The 15,914-nt window shown below is 44.4% G+C and overlaps 1 protein-coding gene across 1 annotated transcript in view; it reads left to right on the forward strand.

The window, feature by feature from the left end:
* The window catches only part of LOC147712428 (uncharacterized), a 168,486-nt gene extending 153,049 nt beyond the window's left edge, over positions 1 to 15,437 (forward strand). The window contains exon 5 of the mRNA XM_086919652.1: positions 14,677 to 15,437. Within this exon, the coding sequence (XP_086775778.1) occupies positions 14,677 to 14,859 (183 nt within the window). The 3' untranslated portion in view covers positions 14,860 to 15,437. The remainder of the gene's footprint in view (positions 1 to 14,676) is intronic.
* The last annotated feature ends 477 nt before the right edge of the window (positions 15,438 to 15,914 follow it).

Consider the following 15,914-nt stretch of genomic DNA (forward strand, 5'->3'; position numbering starts at 1 on the left):
GGCATCCTTGATGGAAGAGCTACCAGCTGCCTGATGAATTTGTTTTCCGTAATCTTCAGGTTTTGGGCGGAAGTGTGGCCCCACAATTCGCCCCATAGGTGACTGCCCCCCGTGCCTGAGATTTATAAATGTGAATAACAGGGCCAAGTGGACGATAAGTTGATTTGTTCACCATCCTGGAGATAACACCCGCTATCTGCACCAGTTTCATATTAGCCTTAGTCTGGTGTTTCCGCCTTGTCATATTCTCATTTAGAGTTACCCCTAGGTACTCAAATGTAGAGACCCTCTCTAGTCGCACTGGGCCAAGCAAGGGATTAGGGCGTGTTGAGGGAGTGGGGTTTTAGATCATGTATTTTGTTTTAGAGTCATTGATCTCAAGGCCCCTCTCCGTACAAAATTTAAAAAAAACCATCCAGGTCCCATTGTATTCCCATAGGGGATTTCGACAGCAGCAGGGTGTCATCCGCAAACATGATAGCGGGCACCCTGCTGCCATACAGTTTGGGAGCATCAGTGTCGCTGATCCCGGTCAGGTGGGCGATTACCCCATTCACAAAGAGGCAGAACAGGGTCGGTGCAAGCACACAGCCCTGTCTCTCCCCTCTGTCAATGGGGAATCTTTCTGTTAGGTTCCCATTCCTGCCACACCTTACACGTGCAAAATTATTCTGGTGTAATTTCATCAGAATGGAAAGAATGTCTACCGGGACGCCTAAATCAGCAAGCACACTCCATACTTTGGATCTTGGCACCAAACCTTCCAGGGGTCTGCGCTTGCTCTTGCACTTTTTATTCTCCATCTTGAGCCTTTTAGTGAAATCATCAGAGAATCAGGCAATATCTTCAGTATGAAGTCGATCTTTAGCTGAAGCCCTTCCTTCTTGACATTATATTGGTAGACTTGATCCTAGACAACATAAAAGCATGGATGACCCTTGCATGACCTTAAACTCAATGCAAGTAAAATAGATAATCTCCTTATATCTTCTCATTATGATGTCACTGAAGTTCAGAAATATTTGCCATAGCTAAATTCTAGTTTTAGACTGCTTGCTGGCCATCATTAAGAACATCAAATTCCTAGACTTAACCATCAACCAAACCCTCGAGAACATATCAACAGTATCACAAGGAGCACGAATCACCAGCTCAGATGGATTAATCGAATCATAGCTCTCCTCCTCCAAAAAAGGACTTAGGCTTTGATTGTACTGAGAACTGATTTTGGCAACACCATGCTCTCTAGCATTCCCAAAACTCACTTTGCTCCACTCAAAGCAACCATGTATTTTGCCCCTTGCCTAATCTCAAGGATTGGCCCTTCAGATCATGTTGGTCTCAGCATCCTGATTCTACCAGCTGCATCTGCTATGTAAGTTCTTGACTTTCTGATCTTGATTTTTCAATACATCACTCTTGAAGCCTGTATTCTTCCCTGGCATGATTGTGACTATGCTGTTTCTGTAGGTATGCTATCCTACACTTTGATGAATCTTACAAAAGTACAAACATTTGCTATTCACCTCATCTGTATTTTGAGAAGGTCTGAGCATGTGTCAGCAGTCTTGTGCTCTTTACAATGGCTCCCTATTTTGCACCATATCTAACTTAATCTCTTTTGTATAGCCCGTCAACAGTCTGAAGTGAATGATGGGTAACTCTACTGGATTTAATTGTGTCCCAATATCTCACTCTTTAATAAAGGCCCAAAAGATGTGTTGCTTATACCATGCTGTAATAGACAACAATGCATTATTCTGGCTCTTCATATTCTTGAACCTTAACGCTGGAAAGCCTCTCCACTTTTACTCTTTATCTATATAATGTCTCTAACCATATCGTCTTTAGAACGTTGTTGAAACTGAAAACTTCCTGGTGAGTTTGAACTCTTACCAATAGCCACATCAATCAACCAGTGTACCACACCTCTTCTCTCTCCTTTCCAAGGATGTATTTTCTGTCTTTCCATGTCTATCGAGCTGATACTCAGTTATGCCATTTGGTAGATTGTATCGCACTGGAATGAGTGAGATTCTGTCTGTAAATATGAATGTTTGATACACCTCTTGTTGGGGAGGGAGAAGGTTGAATTTCCCTTGGGAATCAATTTAAATTAGAGGTCTAACTTGGAGCCAAAGTGGGCTTTATTATCTGCTGGACATGATAACCGATTATAAGTGGAATGAAGGTGTGGAGTCTGCTGTGTCACTCACTCATTTGGCTGATACATTTAAATTCCATATTGCCCTAACCCGTGGAGGCGATTATTGTGTCTCTGATATGATTGCCTCGATAGCAATGTTATCTTGCTACAAAACCACATCAGTTGTTGTTTATGATTAGCAATGTCATTCTCAGGAGATTACGACTTTTCTGAAGCATAGGTAGTAGTTGTCAGAGTAATCATATATTAGTAAATTGGTTGGCCATAATGAATATGGGAGCTGGTGGTAGGAATTTACCCCCAGCTCGGATTGGAAACTAAAAAATAAATTAAAAAAAGAGCTCCTGCATCGTGTCTGGTGAGCGTGCCTACACATTTATGTGACTGGCCATGTCAAAAGCTTTTTTCCAAAGTCTTTAGCTATGCTGCACAGGATTTGCTAAAACCCATTTGCAAAGCCAATAGGTCCCAGAAGCTATTGTTAGTTTTAATAGGAGGGTCCAAAGCTCAATCCACCTAATTAGTCTCCCCACATTCTTGACCACGTTTCAATTGCTCCTCTGTATTTCCACAGCATTCCCCCACCCATCTTTTTCCCGTTTTTTTAAAACACTTTGTTGTATTTTTATTGAGGGCCTAGCACATTCATTTTGCACTTTTAGGCATGTGTTGCTTTTAGCTGGAAAAGTAGTAGCATTTGTTGACATATCTAAAGTAAGCAACAGAACAAGACACAATAACAAAAGCAAAGCAACAGAACAATACAAGTAAAGTATAATAGGCACAACAACACACTAAAACCCTCAAAACAATGCACAATTCAGTAATGACAGTACAGCACATCACATTGCAATAATGCAGCAAAAAAACACAGCAGCACAAAAACAATGGAGGGCATCACCTCCACAGGAAATATGTTAAATATTCTTGTCAAAATTACCACATTCAGAAACCTTTTTTCATTACCGTATGAAAGGGTGTTTGCAGCAAGCACTGCCATTAATTGCCATTAAGGACATGAAATAGCACCAGTTATATATTTTGTGATCCGATAAGCATTGTGGCATATGGCTGGGTCAGCTTAGAGGGTGATTGCAATAGCTCTAATCACAACTAGCACAAGCTCCGATTTCCCTTCTGACAGACTTGTCTCAGCAAAGCAGTTTGGGCTGAACTAATTTCTGTCTGGGCGTAACTTCATATGCTCCCTCAGACAAACACCAGCAACAGGTTGCATGGTCTTAATTGAAGTCCCCATTACCCATGGCAAGCAGCATGTTTTCTCTTGGAATGTATTCTATGACTTAGAAGAGAAAGCAGCGAGTATCAGCCGCCTGCAACAGCAGGACCCCTATTTGGGAGGGGAAGTGGCTTTTTGAGAAACACCATGCTACAAATGTAATTCGCATTAAAAATTAAATTATTTTCTTCATTTCTGCTTTGTCTTTTAAAGTACCATCTGGAAAATACACCAAATGGCTGAAGAGGAATGTTGCACTGCCCCTTTCAAAACATTGTTTGTTGTACACTGTTGTTTTGTGTGGGATGTGTGATGGTGGCATCATGCACGTGGCAGGGAGGTAAGGCTATCGGTAGCCAGACCCTAAAAATGGACTTCCATCAAAACCAGTACCCAGTCCGTTGACATGTTGACACTATTTTATCTGATAATCTAAGATAAAGTGCCTAGTCAAAATCAGACATTCTGCTAAACTCATGAACATATGAGGCAATGTGTATCAAGAGATAACAGTTCTAGTCAATAAATAAAAAATGATAGAGTCCAGTAAATTTGGAAACCAAATATGTGGTTAAACAGAATGCAAGCTAATTCAATATAGGGAGTTAGCATAAGGCTCATTCAGATGTAGCAAAAGTGTGACATGTCAAAAGTATGAGAAGACCAACAACGGTTCAGTGTCCAAAGTCAAGGAGAAAGAAGACTGGCTCACCATCAAAAGTAAATGGAAATCACACAGTCACCATAAGATGAGCAAAGCTGAAAGTATCACATTTCAGAGTTATACAACGTCAACTTTTGACACCATTCTGCCACTATCCCCCAACTGAATAATTAATGTGTGATATTCCAACCTAACATCACTGGTTGTGACATTACAAATCTAGTTAAAAAACACTGGAAGCAATTTGAGCAATAATAGAGGTTGTAAAGGCTTTCCTCGTGTCAATACAGCACACCAGGGCACATTTTGGTTATTAGAGCTGACAGAGTGATAACTGAAAACCAGGAGTAGGCAGGGCAGGTAAGAGCAGTGGGGCTGGGTTGGGGGTAGGAAGGGCGGGGGGGGGGGAGATTCAACAGATGACCACCGAGGAAAATTAAATAAATAATACATTTCCGCTCTTTGTTGTCTGTTGAAATCCTCCACCACTCTGCCCCACCGCTCTTACCTTCACAGGTCACTGCTGATGAAAACACACATCCTGGCTGCATTTTAGAAAACAAGATGGAGTTGAAGCCTATTTTAGTCTTAGTTGCCAAACACAGAAAAATACAGTATTTTAAAGGTGCAATTTTTTCAATTTAGTACAGAAATATTCATAATGTTAAGCACACATTTTTGGATGAAATCAAAATTAGTTTTACTGTCATAATAGAACTAACCCTGGGTGAAGTACTATGCTACGCTCGTGTAGTTTGCGAAGTTTGCGCTACTTCGCACTACGCGAATTGCACCTAGCACAGTGCAAACACGCGTAGCGTAGCATGGCTGTCATTTTTTGCTTGCTCGTGGTCCTCAACGTCAAGTTGGCAACCGCAAGCGAGCAATAGGACATCCTGGCGAGACTCTTTCCTCGTTCGCGATCAGCAACATCAAGCTGCCGATCGCAAGCGTGGAAAATATACCTCCCGGCAAGATTCTCAATGCCGGGAGGTCAGGTTTCTCATTGTGAGTGGTCGGGTATGCTCACGACAGCTCGTGATGAGAAACTCTACCAGTTCGCGCTGAGAAAGCTGCCGCTCGAGTAGAAATCTACTTGAGCGGTAGAAAACGACCGCTTGCACTGTGCAAGATACAGTTTGAACTGATTGCACAGTGCGGACAAGCATCCAGCACTGTGCAATCAGGGCGAACAGCATTTTGCACAATGCACTACGCAGTTCGCGTAGCTCGCGTAGTGCGAAGTGCACCACGCGTACCTACACGTAGTGCTTCTACCCAAACTACGCCCAGGGTTAAATAGAACCACCACTGCCTACCAAGTGCTGGATTCGTATACAATAGAGAAATATCATCACAGGAAACACAGGTTTAGGACAAGAAACGTCTTCTATGTTCATGATGCAGATATCCCTTGTTTTAGCCTGGGGTTTCTTGAGTATGTCCGTCTTTATGGAGCCTGATTACAGAATTTGCAATATAACTTCCAGCCCAAAATGGCTATGGAAGGTAAAGCTGAAACATCGGATATGCAGACTGACATCATTAAATAAATGGGTTTACTTTTCAGGATTATTATCAGGAGTGACGTTAGATATTTAGGGGAGCATGCATCAAGCAATTTTACGACTGCAAACAATGCGATTCGCAAAAATTGGCCGTTTGCGAACTCAAAATGGCCTTTTGCTATGCATGAACGTTTTTGGATTCGCAATTTAGGTAATCGCAATACCTTGGGATTACCTAAATTGGGAATGCAAATAGGGAATCACAATTTGTGAATCCCTAATGCACATGCAACAAGCCTTTCCTAAATGCGAACTGTGCATTTAGGAAATGCTAATTAACATCAATTTGAAGTTGATGTTAACCATGTGCATACTTTGAAAAATTTACAAAGAGCCATGTGGCGCATACATGCCCATAGGGCATATGTGTGCCTTACCTGTGCACATTTTTTTGTTAGGGGGTGCCTCAGTGGGGCCTTAGGCTCCAGGCAACTTGCCTCTGCATTACCTAATTTGCGATTATCAATTAGGTAATAGCAATTTAGGCAATAAAACTGAAAAGCAAACAAATGGCCGACCAAGGTTGAGCACTTCAATTCCACTTGTTTCATATATCACAAAAAAGGGGCAGCTACTCCCGGCATCCGCTGTTTATGGATGTCAATTTTGTTAGAGAGTTTTGTTAGAGAGTTCAAGAGAAAGGAAGGTGCACTCTGATAGATGTCCATTGTTCTTCATTATTATTTAAAGTTGTTTTTTTAAAACCGGCTCACAGCCAACGAGTTTCGTTCCCTAGTGCCATGAGAACTTCGTCAGGACTTACTTCAAGTGAGAGTATTATGTATGAACAACAGTGACAAGAAAATTCTCCTAAAGTAGTATGTCACAAGCCTATTCGTTACATACACCTCGAGGAGAATTCTCTTGTCACTGATGTGCACGCTGTGACGTAGTTCCCGTGGCACGAGGGAACAAAATGCGTTAATAAAGAAAATTGATGGACTATACTTGTGATTTCTGACTGACTTCTATCAGAGTGCACCTTCTTTTCTTGTGAGCAATTTAGGCAATGCATGACCATTCCCACCTATGGGCCATGAGGCCCATAGGAAAGAATGGAGTCGCAATAGCAAATAGCGATTCCCTAATTGCGATTCTTAAGGAATCGTAATTAGGGAATCGCTATTTGCATCCTGTTTTGATGCATTGCATTTTGCGATTACCAAAGAGCAATTTCTTAAAAACTGCTATTTGGTATTCGCAAAAATGAATTTTGTAGCATGACACGGAGGCCAAAATTATGCAAATCTCATTTATTGCCACAGCTCAGCAGCAACAATTGAAGAATACAGAACTTCAAGGAACATTCCAATATGCTAAAAAGTCCCCCCTAAGAGCAGCCATCTTCCTTCTTTGTTGCTGCTGCTCACAAAGATAAGTACCATCTCATAAGAAATTAATCTTTTTAAATCTACTTTCATCCTTACTGTATACTATTAATTGTATAGTATTTATAGCACTTACTTTAATGTGTTGTTAATATTATGTACTGTATAGGGTACTAATTTCTTCTTTGAACTATTTTCATGTTTTTTTCCCTCTCTCTACCCTTTTTACGGGTTAATTACATCTTTACTTCTTTAAAACCTCCTCTTTTAATTACGGTTTTATTCTGAACCAGATTGTCTTTTCTTCAACTTGTTTACTTATAATATTCGTACCGGCCGCCGCCGAGCATCTTTCATTCCACCTTCATGCACTCTAATGCGCGCACCCAAACCTGACTACTGATGCCGTCATGCCTCCAGCGGCCTGCTTCCTACACCTCACCGCCTCTCCAAGCCCTTCTCTCCCTGCTAAGGAGACAGGAAACCAGCACTTCAAAGTGGAGCGACCTCTGACCCTCCTCGCAGGCAAGTCACTCCCCACGCTGCTGCACGGCTCTGCATGCATTGTTGTTGCCTAATCTTGTATTTTTCCCATGTGCCTAACTTGCTTTCTTGCCCAGACTTGTTTTTCCCCTGTGCCTAACTTGCTTTTTTGCCCAGACTTGTTTTTATTCCCCTGTGACTGTACTTGCTTTCTTGCCCAGACTTGCTTTTTATTCCCGTGTGCCTGTACTTGCTTTCTTGCCCAGGCTTGTTTTTATTCCCCTTTACCTGTACTTGTTCTGTGCCTGTACTTGCTTTCATGCCCAGACTTGTTTTTATTCCCCTGTGCCTGTACTTGCTTTCTTGCCCAGACTTGTTTTTATTCCTCTGTGCCTGTACTTTTTTTCTTGCCTAAACTTGTTTTCCCTTCCTGTGCCCAGTTCTCCTGCAGCCCCCACCCGTTTTTCCCGCCGCTGCGTCCCTGCCCCCATGCAATTCCATTTGCCGCCTGCTCCTGCCTCCAGCTGCTCTTCCCTCCCACATCCCCTCATATGGAGGCCATGCAGCAGCCACGGAGCGGGCGTGCCGCTGGTGCCCCGAAGGCGCACCAAAGGCAAGCTCGTCTGCACTCGTCACACCGGACGATCAAACACCTGCTTCCTGGCCACCCCGAAGCACACCCACGTAGCTTTCACTTGCTGAAACTGCAGCTTCACAAGCATCCGCCCCACCATGCTGCCGACCAGGAAAGAACCCAACCACCTCAGATGCATCCTTCTCAACACCCGCTCCGCCCGCAAACACGCCGTTGAACTCTGGGACCAACTCGACTCAACCTCCCCAGGCGTCCCCTTCCTGACGGAGACCTGGCTGAACCCCGCCTCAGCACCGGACATAGCCATAGCCGTCCCGGAAGACTACAAGATCACCTGCAGGGACCGCACCAACGGAGCAGGAGGAGGAATCGCCATCGTCCACAGGAACACTCTCAGAGTCTCCACCAACACAGACGCCACCCTCAGCACTGCCGAACACCTGCACTTCCAGATCCACACCGACCCCAACACCAACCTCAGAGGAACCCTCATCTCAAGACCCCCAGGACCCTGAACACAGTTCAGCGACTCCATTGCCGACTTCGTCAGCAGACACGCCGTCGCCTCCACAGACTAAATCCTCCTAGAGGACCTGAACATCCACCTCAAGAACAACGACGACAGCAACTCCATCACCCTGATCGACAACCTAGCCAACCTCGGACTCAGACAACTCGTCACAACACCCACCCACTCTGCCGGTCACATGCTTGACCCCATATTCTCTGCAAGCCCCCAAGTCTCCTTTAACCACACACCGAACTCCACTGGACCGACCATCGCTGCATCCACTTCACCTTCAAGAAACCCACCACGCACCACCGCACCCAACAGATGCCTCGCCGCTGCTGGAGCAAAGTCACCTCAGACCAGCTAACCACAACCCTCGCCCAGAGCCCACCCGCTGACCCCACCGACCCCGACACCGCCACCCGCAACCTCAGACAGTCGATCAACGACTGCGCCAACAACCTCGCCCGATCAAGAAACCCTCAAATAGTCACACCAATAAGAAAGCTAGCTGGTTCACTGAAGACCTCTGGGCCTCCAAGCAAACCTGTCGAAAGCTGGAGAAGATCTGGCTCCGTGAACGAACACCAGACAGCCATGCAGCCCACAAGAACGCCACCCACAGACACTATCACCTCATCAGATCCGCCAAAAGGGCCTCCTTCAAAAACCGCCTAGACAACAACGCGCACAACAGCAAAGAGCTCTTCAACATCGTGAAGGAACTCTCCAACCCCAACTCCAACACCAACAATGTCCCACCCTCGCAAGACCTTTGCGACTCGCTGGCCATCTTCTTCCACCAAAAGATTGCAGACATCCATGACAGCTTCAACGCCACAACCGCCCCGACAACCACTGAGACCTCCGCCCCCACGACCACCATCCGCACCAACTACCTGCTCTCCTGGACCAACATCAATGACGGCGACACCATCAAGATCATGAATACCATCCACTCCGGATCTCCGTCAGACCCACGCCCACACCACATCTTCATCAAAACCAGCACATCCATTGCACCCCATCTCCGGAAACTCATCAACACCTCCTTCGAGACAGCAACCTTCTTGGAGAGCTGGAAGCCCGCCGAGATCAATGCCTAACTCAAGAAACCCAAGGCGGACCCCAAGGACCTCAAGAACTTCCTGCCATCTCCCTGCTCCCGTTCCGGGCAAAGGTCATCGGGAAGATCGTCAACAAACAACTGACCCACTTACTCGAGGACAACAACATCTTTGACCCTTCCCAGTCGGGGTTCCGCAGCAACCACAGCACCGAGACTGCCATCATCGCCGCCACTGATGACATCAAGTCCCTGCTGCACCACTGAGAAATGGCAGCCCTCATCCTCCTGGGCCTGTCAGCTGCCTTCGACACGGTCTGCCACCACACACTACGAACACACCTCAACAACATTGAGATCCAAGAGAAGGCCCTGGACTGGACCACCTCCTTCCTCTCCGGTAGAACACAGAGTGTCCGCCTTCCCGCCTTCTGCTCCAAAGCCAACGAGATCATCTGCAGCGAACCCCAGGGCTCATCCCTCAGCCCAACTCTGTTTAACATCTACATAGCACCGCTCTCCCACGTCGCCCGTCGGCACGACCTCAACATCATCTCCTACGCCGATAACACCCAGCTAATCCTCTCCCTCACCAAGGACCCCAAACCGCCAAAAACAACCTTCATGAAAGAATTAAGGCCATTGCTAAATGGATGAGGAACAGCCGACTGAACCTGAACTCGGACAAGACGGAGGTCCCCATCCTCGGATCCACCCCTTCGGCCTGGGACGACTCTTGGTGGCCGACCGCACTGGGAACCGCTCCAATACCCACCGGCCACGCACGCAACCTAGGGGTCATCCTCAACTCCACCCTCTCCATGACTAAATAGGTTTACAATGCCGTCTCCTCCTCCTGCTTCAACACCTTCTGCATGCTCCACAGGATCTACAAGTGGATCCCCACTGAAACGAGAAGAACGGTCACCCAGGCCCTCGTCAGCCGCAGGTTGGACTATGGAAACGCCCTCTACGCAGGAGCCTCGGCCAAACTCCTGAGACGGCTCCAACGCATCCAGAACGCCTCTGCACGCCTGATTCTCAATATCCCTCACTGCAGCCACATCAAACCCCACCTAAGAGACCTGCACTGGCTCCCGGTCAACAAGAGGATAACCTTCAAGCTCCTCACCTACACACACAAAGCACTCCACAATACCGGACCAATGTACCTCAACAGACGACTCAGCTTCTACACCCCCACCCGCCAGCTCTGCTCCGCCGACCTTGCCCTCACCACTGTACCCTGCTTCCGAAGAGTTCAAGTTCAAGTTCAGGCATTTGTATAGCGCACTACTCACCCAGAGGGTCTCAATGCGCTAGGGGAAGGGGTTCAATTATTTGTCGAATAGCCAGGTTTTCAGTTCTTTTCTGAAGGAGATGTGGTTCTGATAAAGGCGGAGGTGGGTGGGGAGTGAGTTCCAGGTCTTGGCAGCCAGGAAGGAGAAGGATCTACCACCCATGGTGGATTTCCGGATGCGCGGGACTGCGGCGAGGGCTTGATTGGACGATCTTAGTTAGCGGGTGGGTTTGTAGAAGGACAATCGAGTGTTGAGGCATTCGGGTCCTAGATTGTAGAGGGCCTTGTGTGCGTGGGTGAGAAGGCGGAAAGTAATTCTTTTGTTGACGGGAAGCCAGTGGAGGTCTTTTAGATGTCCGGTGATGTGATCTTGGCGCGGGATGTCTAATATGAGTCTCGCTGACGCGTTTTGGATGCGCTGGAGTTTTTTCTGTAATTTTGTTGTGATTCCGGCGTAAAGTGTGTTACCATAATCCAGTCGACTCGTGACCAGTGCGTGGGTGACAGTCTTTCTTGTCTCGAGGGGGATCCAGCGGAAGATCTTTTTGAGGATGCGAAGTACGTTGAAACAGGAGGACGAGACGGCGTTGACTTGTCTGGACATCGAGAGAGAGGAGTCTAGGAGCGACCTCCGGCAGCAGATCGTTCTCCCACCTCGCCGCCAAGACCTGAAACACCCTCCCAATCCACCTACGGCAGACCCAAGACCTGCTGACCTTCAGAAAACTCCTCAAGATCTGGCTTTTCAAGCAGTAGCAGTATAAATTAGAGTGGTCCCAGTGTATTGAAGGTTTTCACATAGAGGGGAAAAAAGGAAATACATCAGAGAACAACATTCAAAATAGTAAATGAGGGGGGGAAACATATATATGCATCCAGTGTTATTAAATCACATTGGTGAGATGCACATATAAATTAAACACATCATATGGAAACCTAATGAGGTAACACAATTCACACGAGTAGTGCCCAAAGGTAGGGTGGGGGGTAAAGGAAGTGCAAGATGGTTGGTGAAGGTATAGAAAATTTGTGGTGGTGACAGAATATCACAAACAATTATTGTATATGTTGTTCATATACCTGGTGGTCAAAGTACAAATACAAATATACATTTTTGCCAAATAGAACAGAAAATCACAGTCTATTCATTACTGTTGGTTAGGAATTGGCAAATGTTCAAAAGTTGATGTTTTAACCCCTTTAGTTTGTAGGTTTCTTGAACCTTATTGTCGGGGTCTTCCTCAGGACAAGTGAAAGGTGGTGAGGGCTGGGGGCACCATGAGTGCTTAGGGTGGGGGGCTCTCATAAAACAATCGTGGAGCAGGGGGGCTCAGTGGCTCTCCAAAGCGAGCTGAAGGATAAGAGTGAGACGTCACCGGGTCAGACGCTTTCAAGAGGAATCAATCTAGGCAGCCCGGAGGTTTAGCTCCCTATACTTTCCCACCATTTGCAATGCTGTCTCGCCTACTCCTTCATGCTCGACGTTACAAAGAGAGCATAGTAGTGATAACTCCCCTTTGGAGATCACAAGCCTGGTTTCCAATAGTCCTGGAAATGAGCATAGACTTCCCAATTTTAATTCCTTCCTTCATGGAGATACTCCTAGGGCCAGAGGGAGACATCCATCCCCTTGTAGAGCAGAGTCTTCTGGTCCTGATGGCATGGAAGATTTCAGGAAACAGTGGCAAAATCCCGGGGCTTTTGACAGATGCTTTCAGACTCATATCCAAATCATGGGCTTCTGGAACAAAGAATGCATATCGACTAGCATGGAACAAATGGGTTTGCTGGTATTTTCAACCAGATTATGATCCCATTTCAACTGATTTAGTGCATGTTGTGAACTATATTTCAGAACTGTTTATATCAGGTCTGTCTTACGGAACGTGAATGTTTATAGATCTGCTATATCTACAGGTCACTCTTCAGTAAACTGTGTTTCTGTGGGTCAGAATTTACTAACCAAAAAGATAATGAGAAGTATGAGACTACTAAATCCTTCAACCACTAAATACACCACTCTATGGGATGTTAGAGATGTGTTACAAACACTAACCGCCAGAGGAGAGATTTCCACTCTTTCTTTAAAATGCATCACATATAAACTTACTGTTTTATTATGTCTAGTATCGTTCAGAAGAACTTCAGATGTCAAAGCATTAGATATTTCCAACAGGGCTTTCCAATTGGAGGGTGTTTGCTTTTACCTCAAAAAGAGAACCAAAACCATGTCTTCTTCTATCCTTTACCCCTTCTTTCCTCAGAAGGAAAGACTCTGTGTGGTTAAATGCTTGAAAGAGCATGAAAAAAGAACTGAAAGTCTCAGACTGAATGAGAGTCAATTACTAATTTCTCACAGATCTCCTCATTAGGGAGTTTCTTCACCAACTCTGGCAAGATGGGTGAGGAAAGTGTTGCATGAAAGCGGTGTAGATGTCTCTATTTTTGGAGCTCACTCCCTCAGCGGTACATCAGCTTCCAAAGCCATTTTCTTGGAAGGGGGCTGCAAGAAATCCTTAGAGCAGCAGACTGATCGAATGATAGAATGTTCAAGAATTGTTATTTCAGACCAATCTCTAATGTGATTGATAATGTTCTTAATTCACTTTGAACTTGCATAATGTTGGCCTCCGTGTCATGCCATAAAATTTAGATTTTTCACAGCCTGCTGGGCAAAATATCTGGATTTTATTAAAGACACGGAGGCTAATATTATCCCTCCACTTTTTTAATGTAACCCACCCTGATGTTTAACATGTTATTAGAGATATTACCGAAATCTATTCTTTTTCTTTCAGAATAAGAATCCTTTTCTGTCTGGACCACGAGTTGGAAATTTGTCTTCAATTTGATTTTTGATCTTGACTCATTGAATTATTTTGTTTGCAGTTTAACAAAGAAGGAAGATAGCTGCTTCTTCAGTTGTTGCTGCTGAGCTGTGGCAATAAAGGAGATTTGCATAATATTAGCCTCCATGTCTTTAATAAAGTCCCGATTTTCTGCCCAGTAGCCTGAAAAATCTAAAGTTTGATGCATGTGCCCCTTAAATTTAAGGAAAGAGTCGAAGTAAACCAGTTTGTACACAAAGCTTCTGCGGCCTTTGTCAAATAAGCGTTTTGTTGTCAGCCTTAAGTGCAACATATCTCCAAAAATAAGGCTAATTGCCAGAAACTCTCTTAAGCAAATACATAGCGATGTATAATCTTTCATTTTTTTCATTTTCATGCGAGACTACAGACTTAAAATATTTGCTGTTGATGTACATTGACTATACATTATTAATGTCACGGCCATTGAACAGCTAGTATTTCTTTTGATTATATTTCAATGAGACAGTTGAACAGAGAGGAAAACAAGAAGCAGTTCCAAGAGCAGATGTTTTACTTAGAAGGAAAGTGAACAAGTGAGAAGTGAGTGAAGTGAGTAAATAAACATATTTGAGGTTGCATTTTACAAAGTGTATGATGATTTTCTAGGTTTAGCTTAGAGTTGTACTTTTTCTAGCCAGTCAGTGGGCATGTTTTCCAGTACTTGCTTTTCTGTCTAGGAGGTGAAATTGCCTGAAGCGTAAAAATACTGGGCCGAGCCCGTAGCAGGTGCTTGCCCTGGAGTTTGGAGCAGGTAGCATATCAGATACCTGCAAACAACAGAAATATGATTTTCTAATATGATTATCTAAATTTTGCACAAAAAACATGCACATACATGTATAAAAAGTTAACATTGTTAAAATATTTGTTTTCTTTTCTTCTAGAGTACCATGTATTATGAGCACAGAATAAATACTCCAGTTTACACAGGAAGAGGAGACTTGGTTGGAGGCTTGGGTAATGGTGGATATGATGGAGGGTACAATGGTGGATTTGATATGGGTGGTGGTGGATGTGATGGGGGAGGTGGTGGATGTGATGGGGGAGGTTATTGCGGAGGCAACTAAGAAAACAACAAAATGAAGAAACCAGTGCTGAGTTTACTTAATTTCTGATTGATCAGGAGAGATCTGAAAGTTACGGACCCCTTTATATAAAATGTAGCTTTCTTCAAGACTTATTTGCACTCTGTATGATCCCTTGGTAGTGACAGCAGGCTTGATTCGTGAAAGATAATGGGGAGTTAGCATAACAATACCTGGAAAAGAGTTTGAACGTGGTCTTTTGGCTACGGTGATGTGTGTATTAATTTAATATACAACTTCTTCACTAAGAACTTTTGGAAATCAAGTTACCATTGTTAACAATAGTTTCATATAATAAAATCATGCACAGTATTTGGACAACACTGGCCAGAACCTGTCTTTACTTTTCTGGGGGCTAAACTGAAGGCTCTGACTACATCAAGCAATTTTAACCAATGCCTCAAAAGTGTGAAGAGACCAAGTAACTTATGCATAACATGACAATGTAGGAATAAGGAATTTTGGAATAACAAGCACTGTTCTCACATTGACTGATGAAGCCAAAACAAGAATCATGTACACTGCAATCTAAGAAAATAAAACTAAAGTGTTATATCCTGATTTTGGAGTCTTATTACTGCTGATTTGCTTTACACAGTCACCTATTCTTTATCTACACGTGTATGTATGTTAGTAAGGATAACAGGGAGAGGACCGAGGGTGGGGAGGCTGAGGAATGTACCAAGGTTGGGTTACAACACATCTCCTTTTTTACAGAATAAATAGAATTTTATAAATGCAGAGACATATTACAGATAAAACATCACATAAAGGAAAAAAAGTGCATTTCTGTCATAGAAAACAGTAAAACCAATCCATTTTGTAATCTGATTGCCAACAAGGAGGTCGGTGGATTCTGGAATCTTAATTTGTTTGTGTTACCGGAATGGTTTTATGAGTATACTCAGGAAGTCCCCCTCCCAGGATAAGAGCTTAAGGGCAGCGGGTTAATTTATCCATGCTCCAATTGTGCCCATTTTCGAGTCCCAACACATTGCGATTTACTCATTTAATAATTTCTGGTTTAGAGAAGGATG

This window comes from Lissotriton vulgaris, chromosome 5 (assembly GCF_964263255.1).
Source record: "Lissotriton vulgaris chromosome 5, aLisVul1.2, whole genome shotgun sequence".
Classification (NCBI taxonomy): domain Eukaryota; kingdom Metazoa; phylum Chordata; class Amphibia; order Caudata; family Salamandridae; genus Lissotriton; species Lissotriton vulgaris.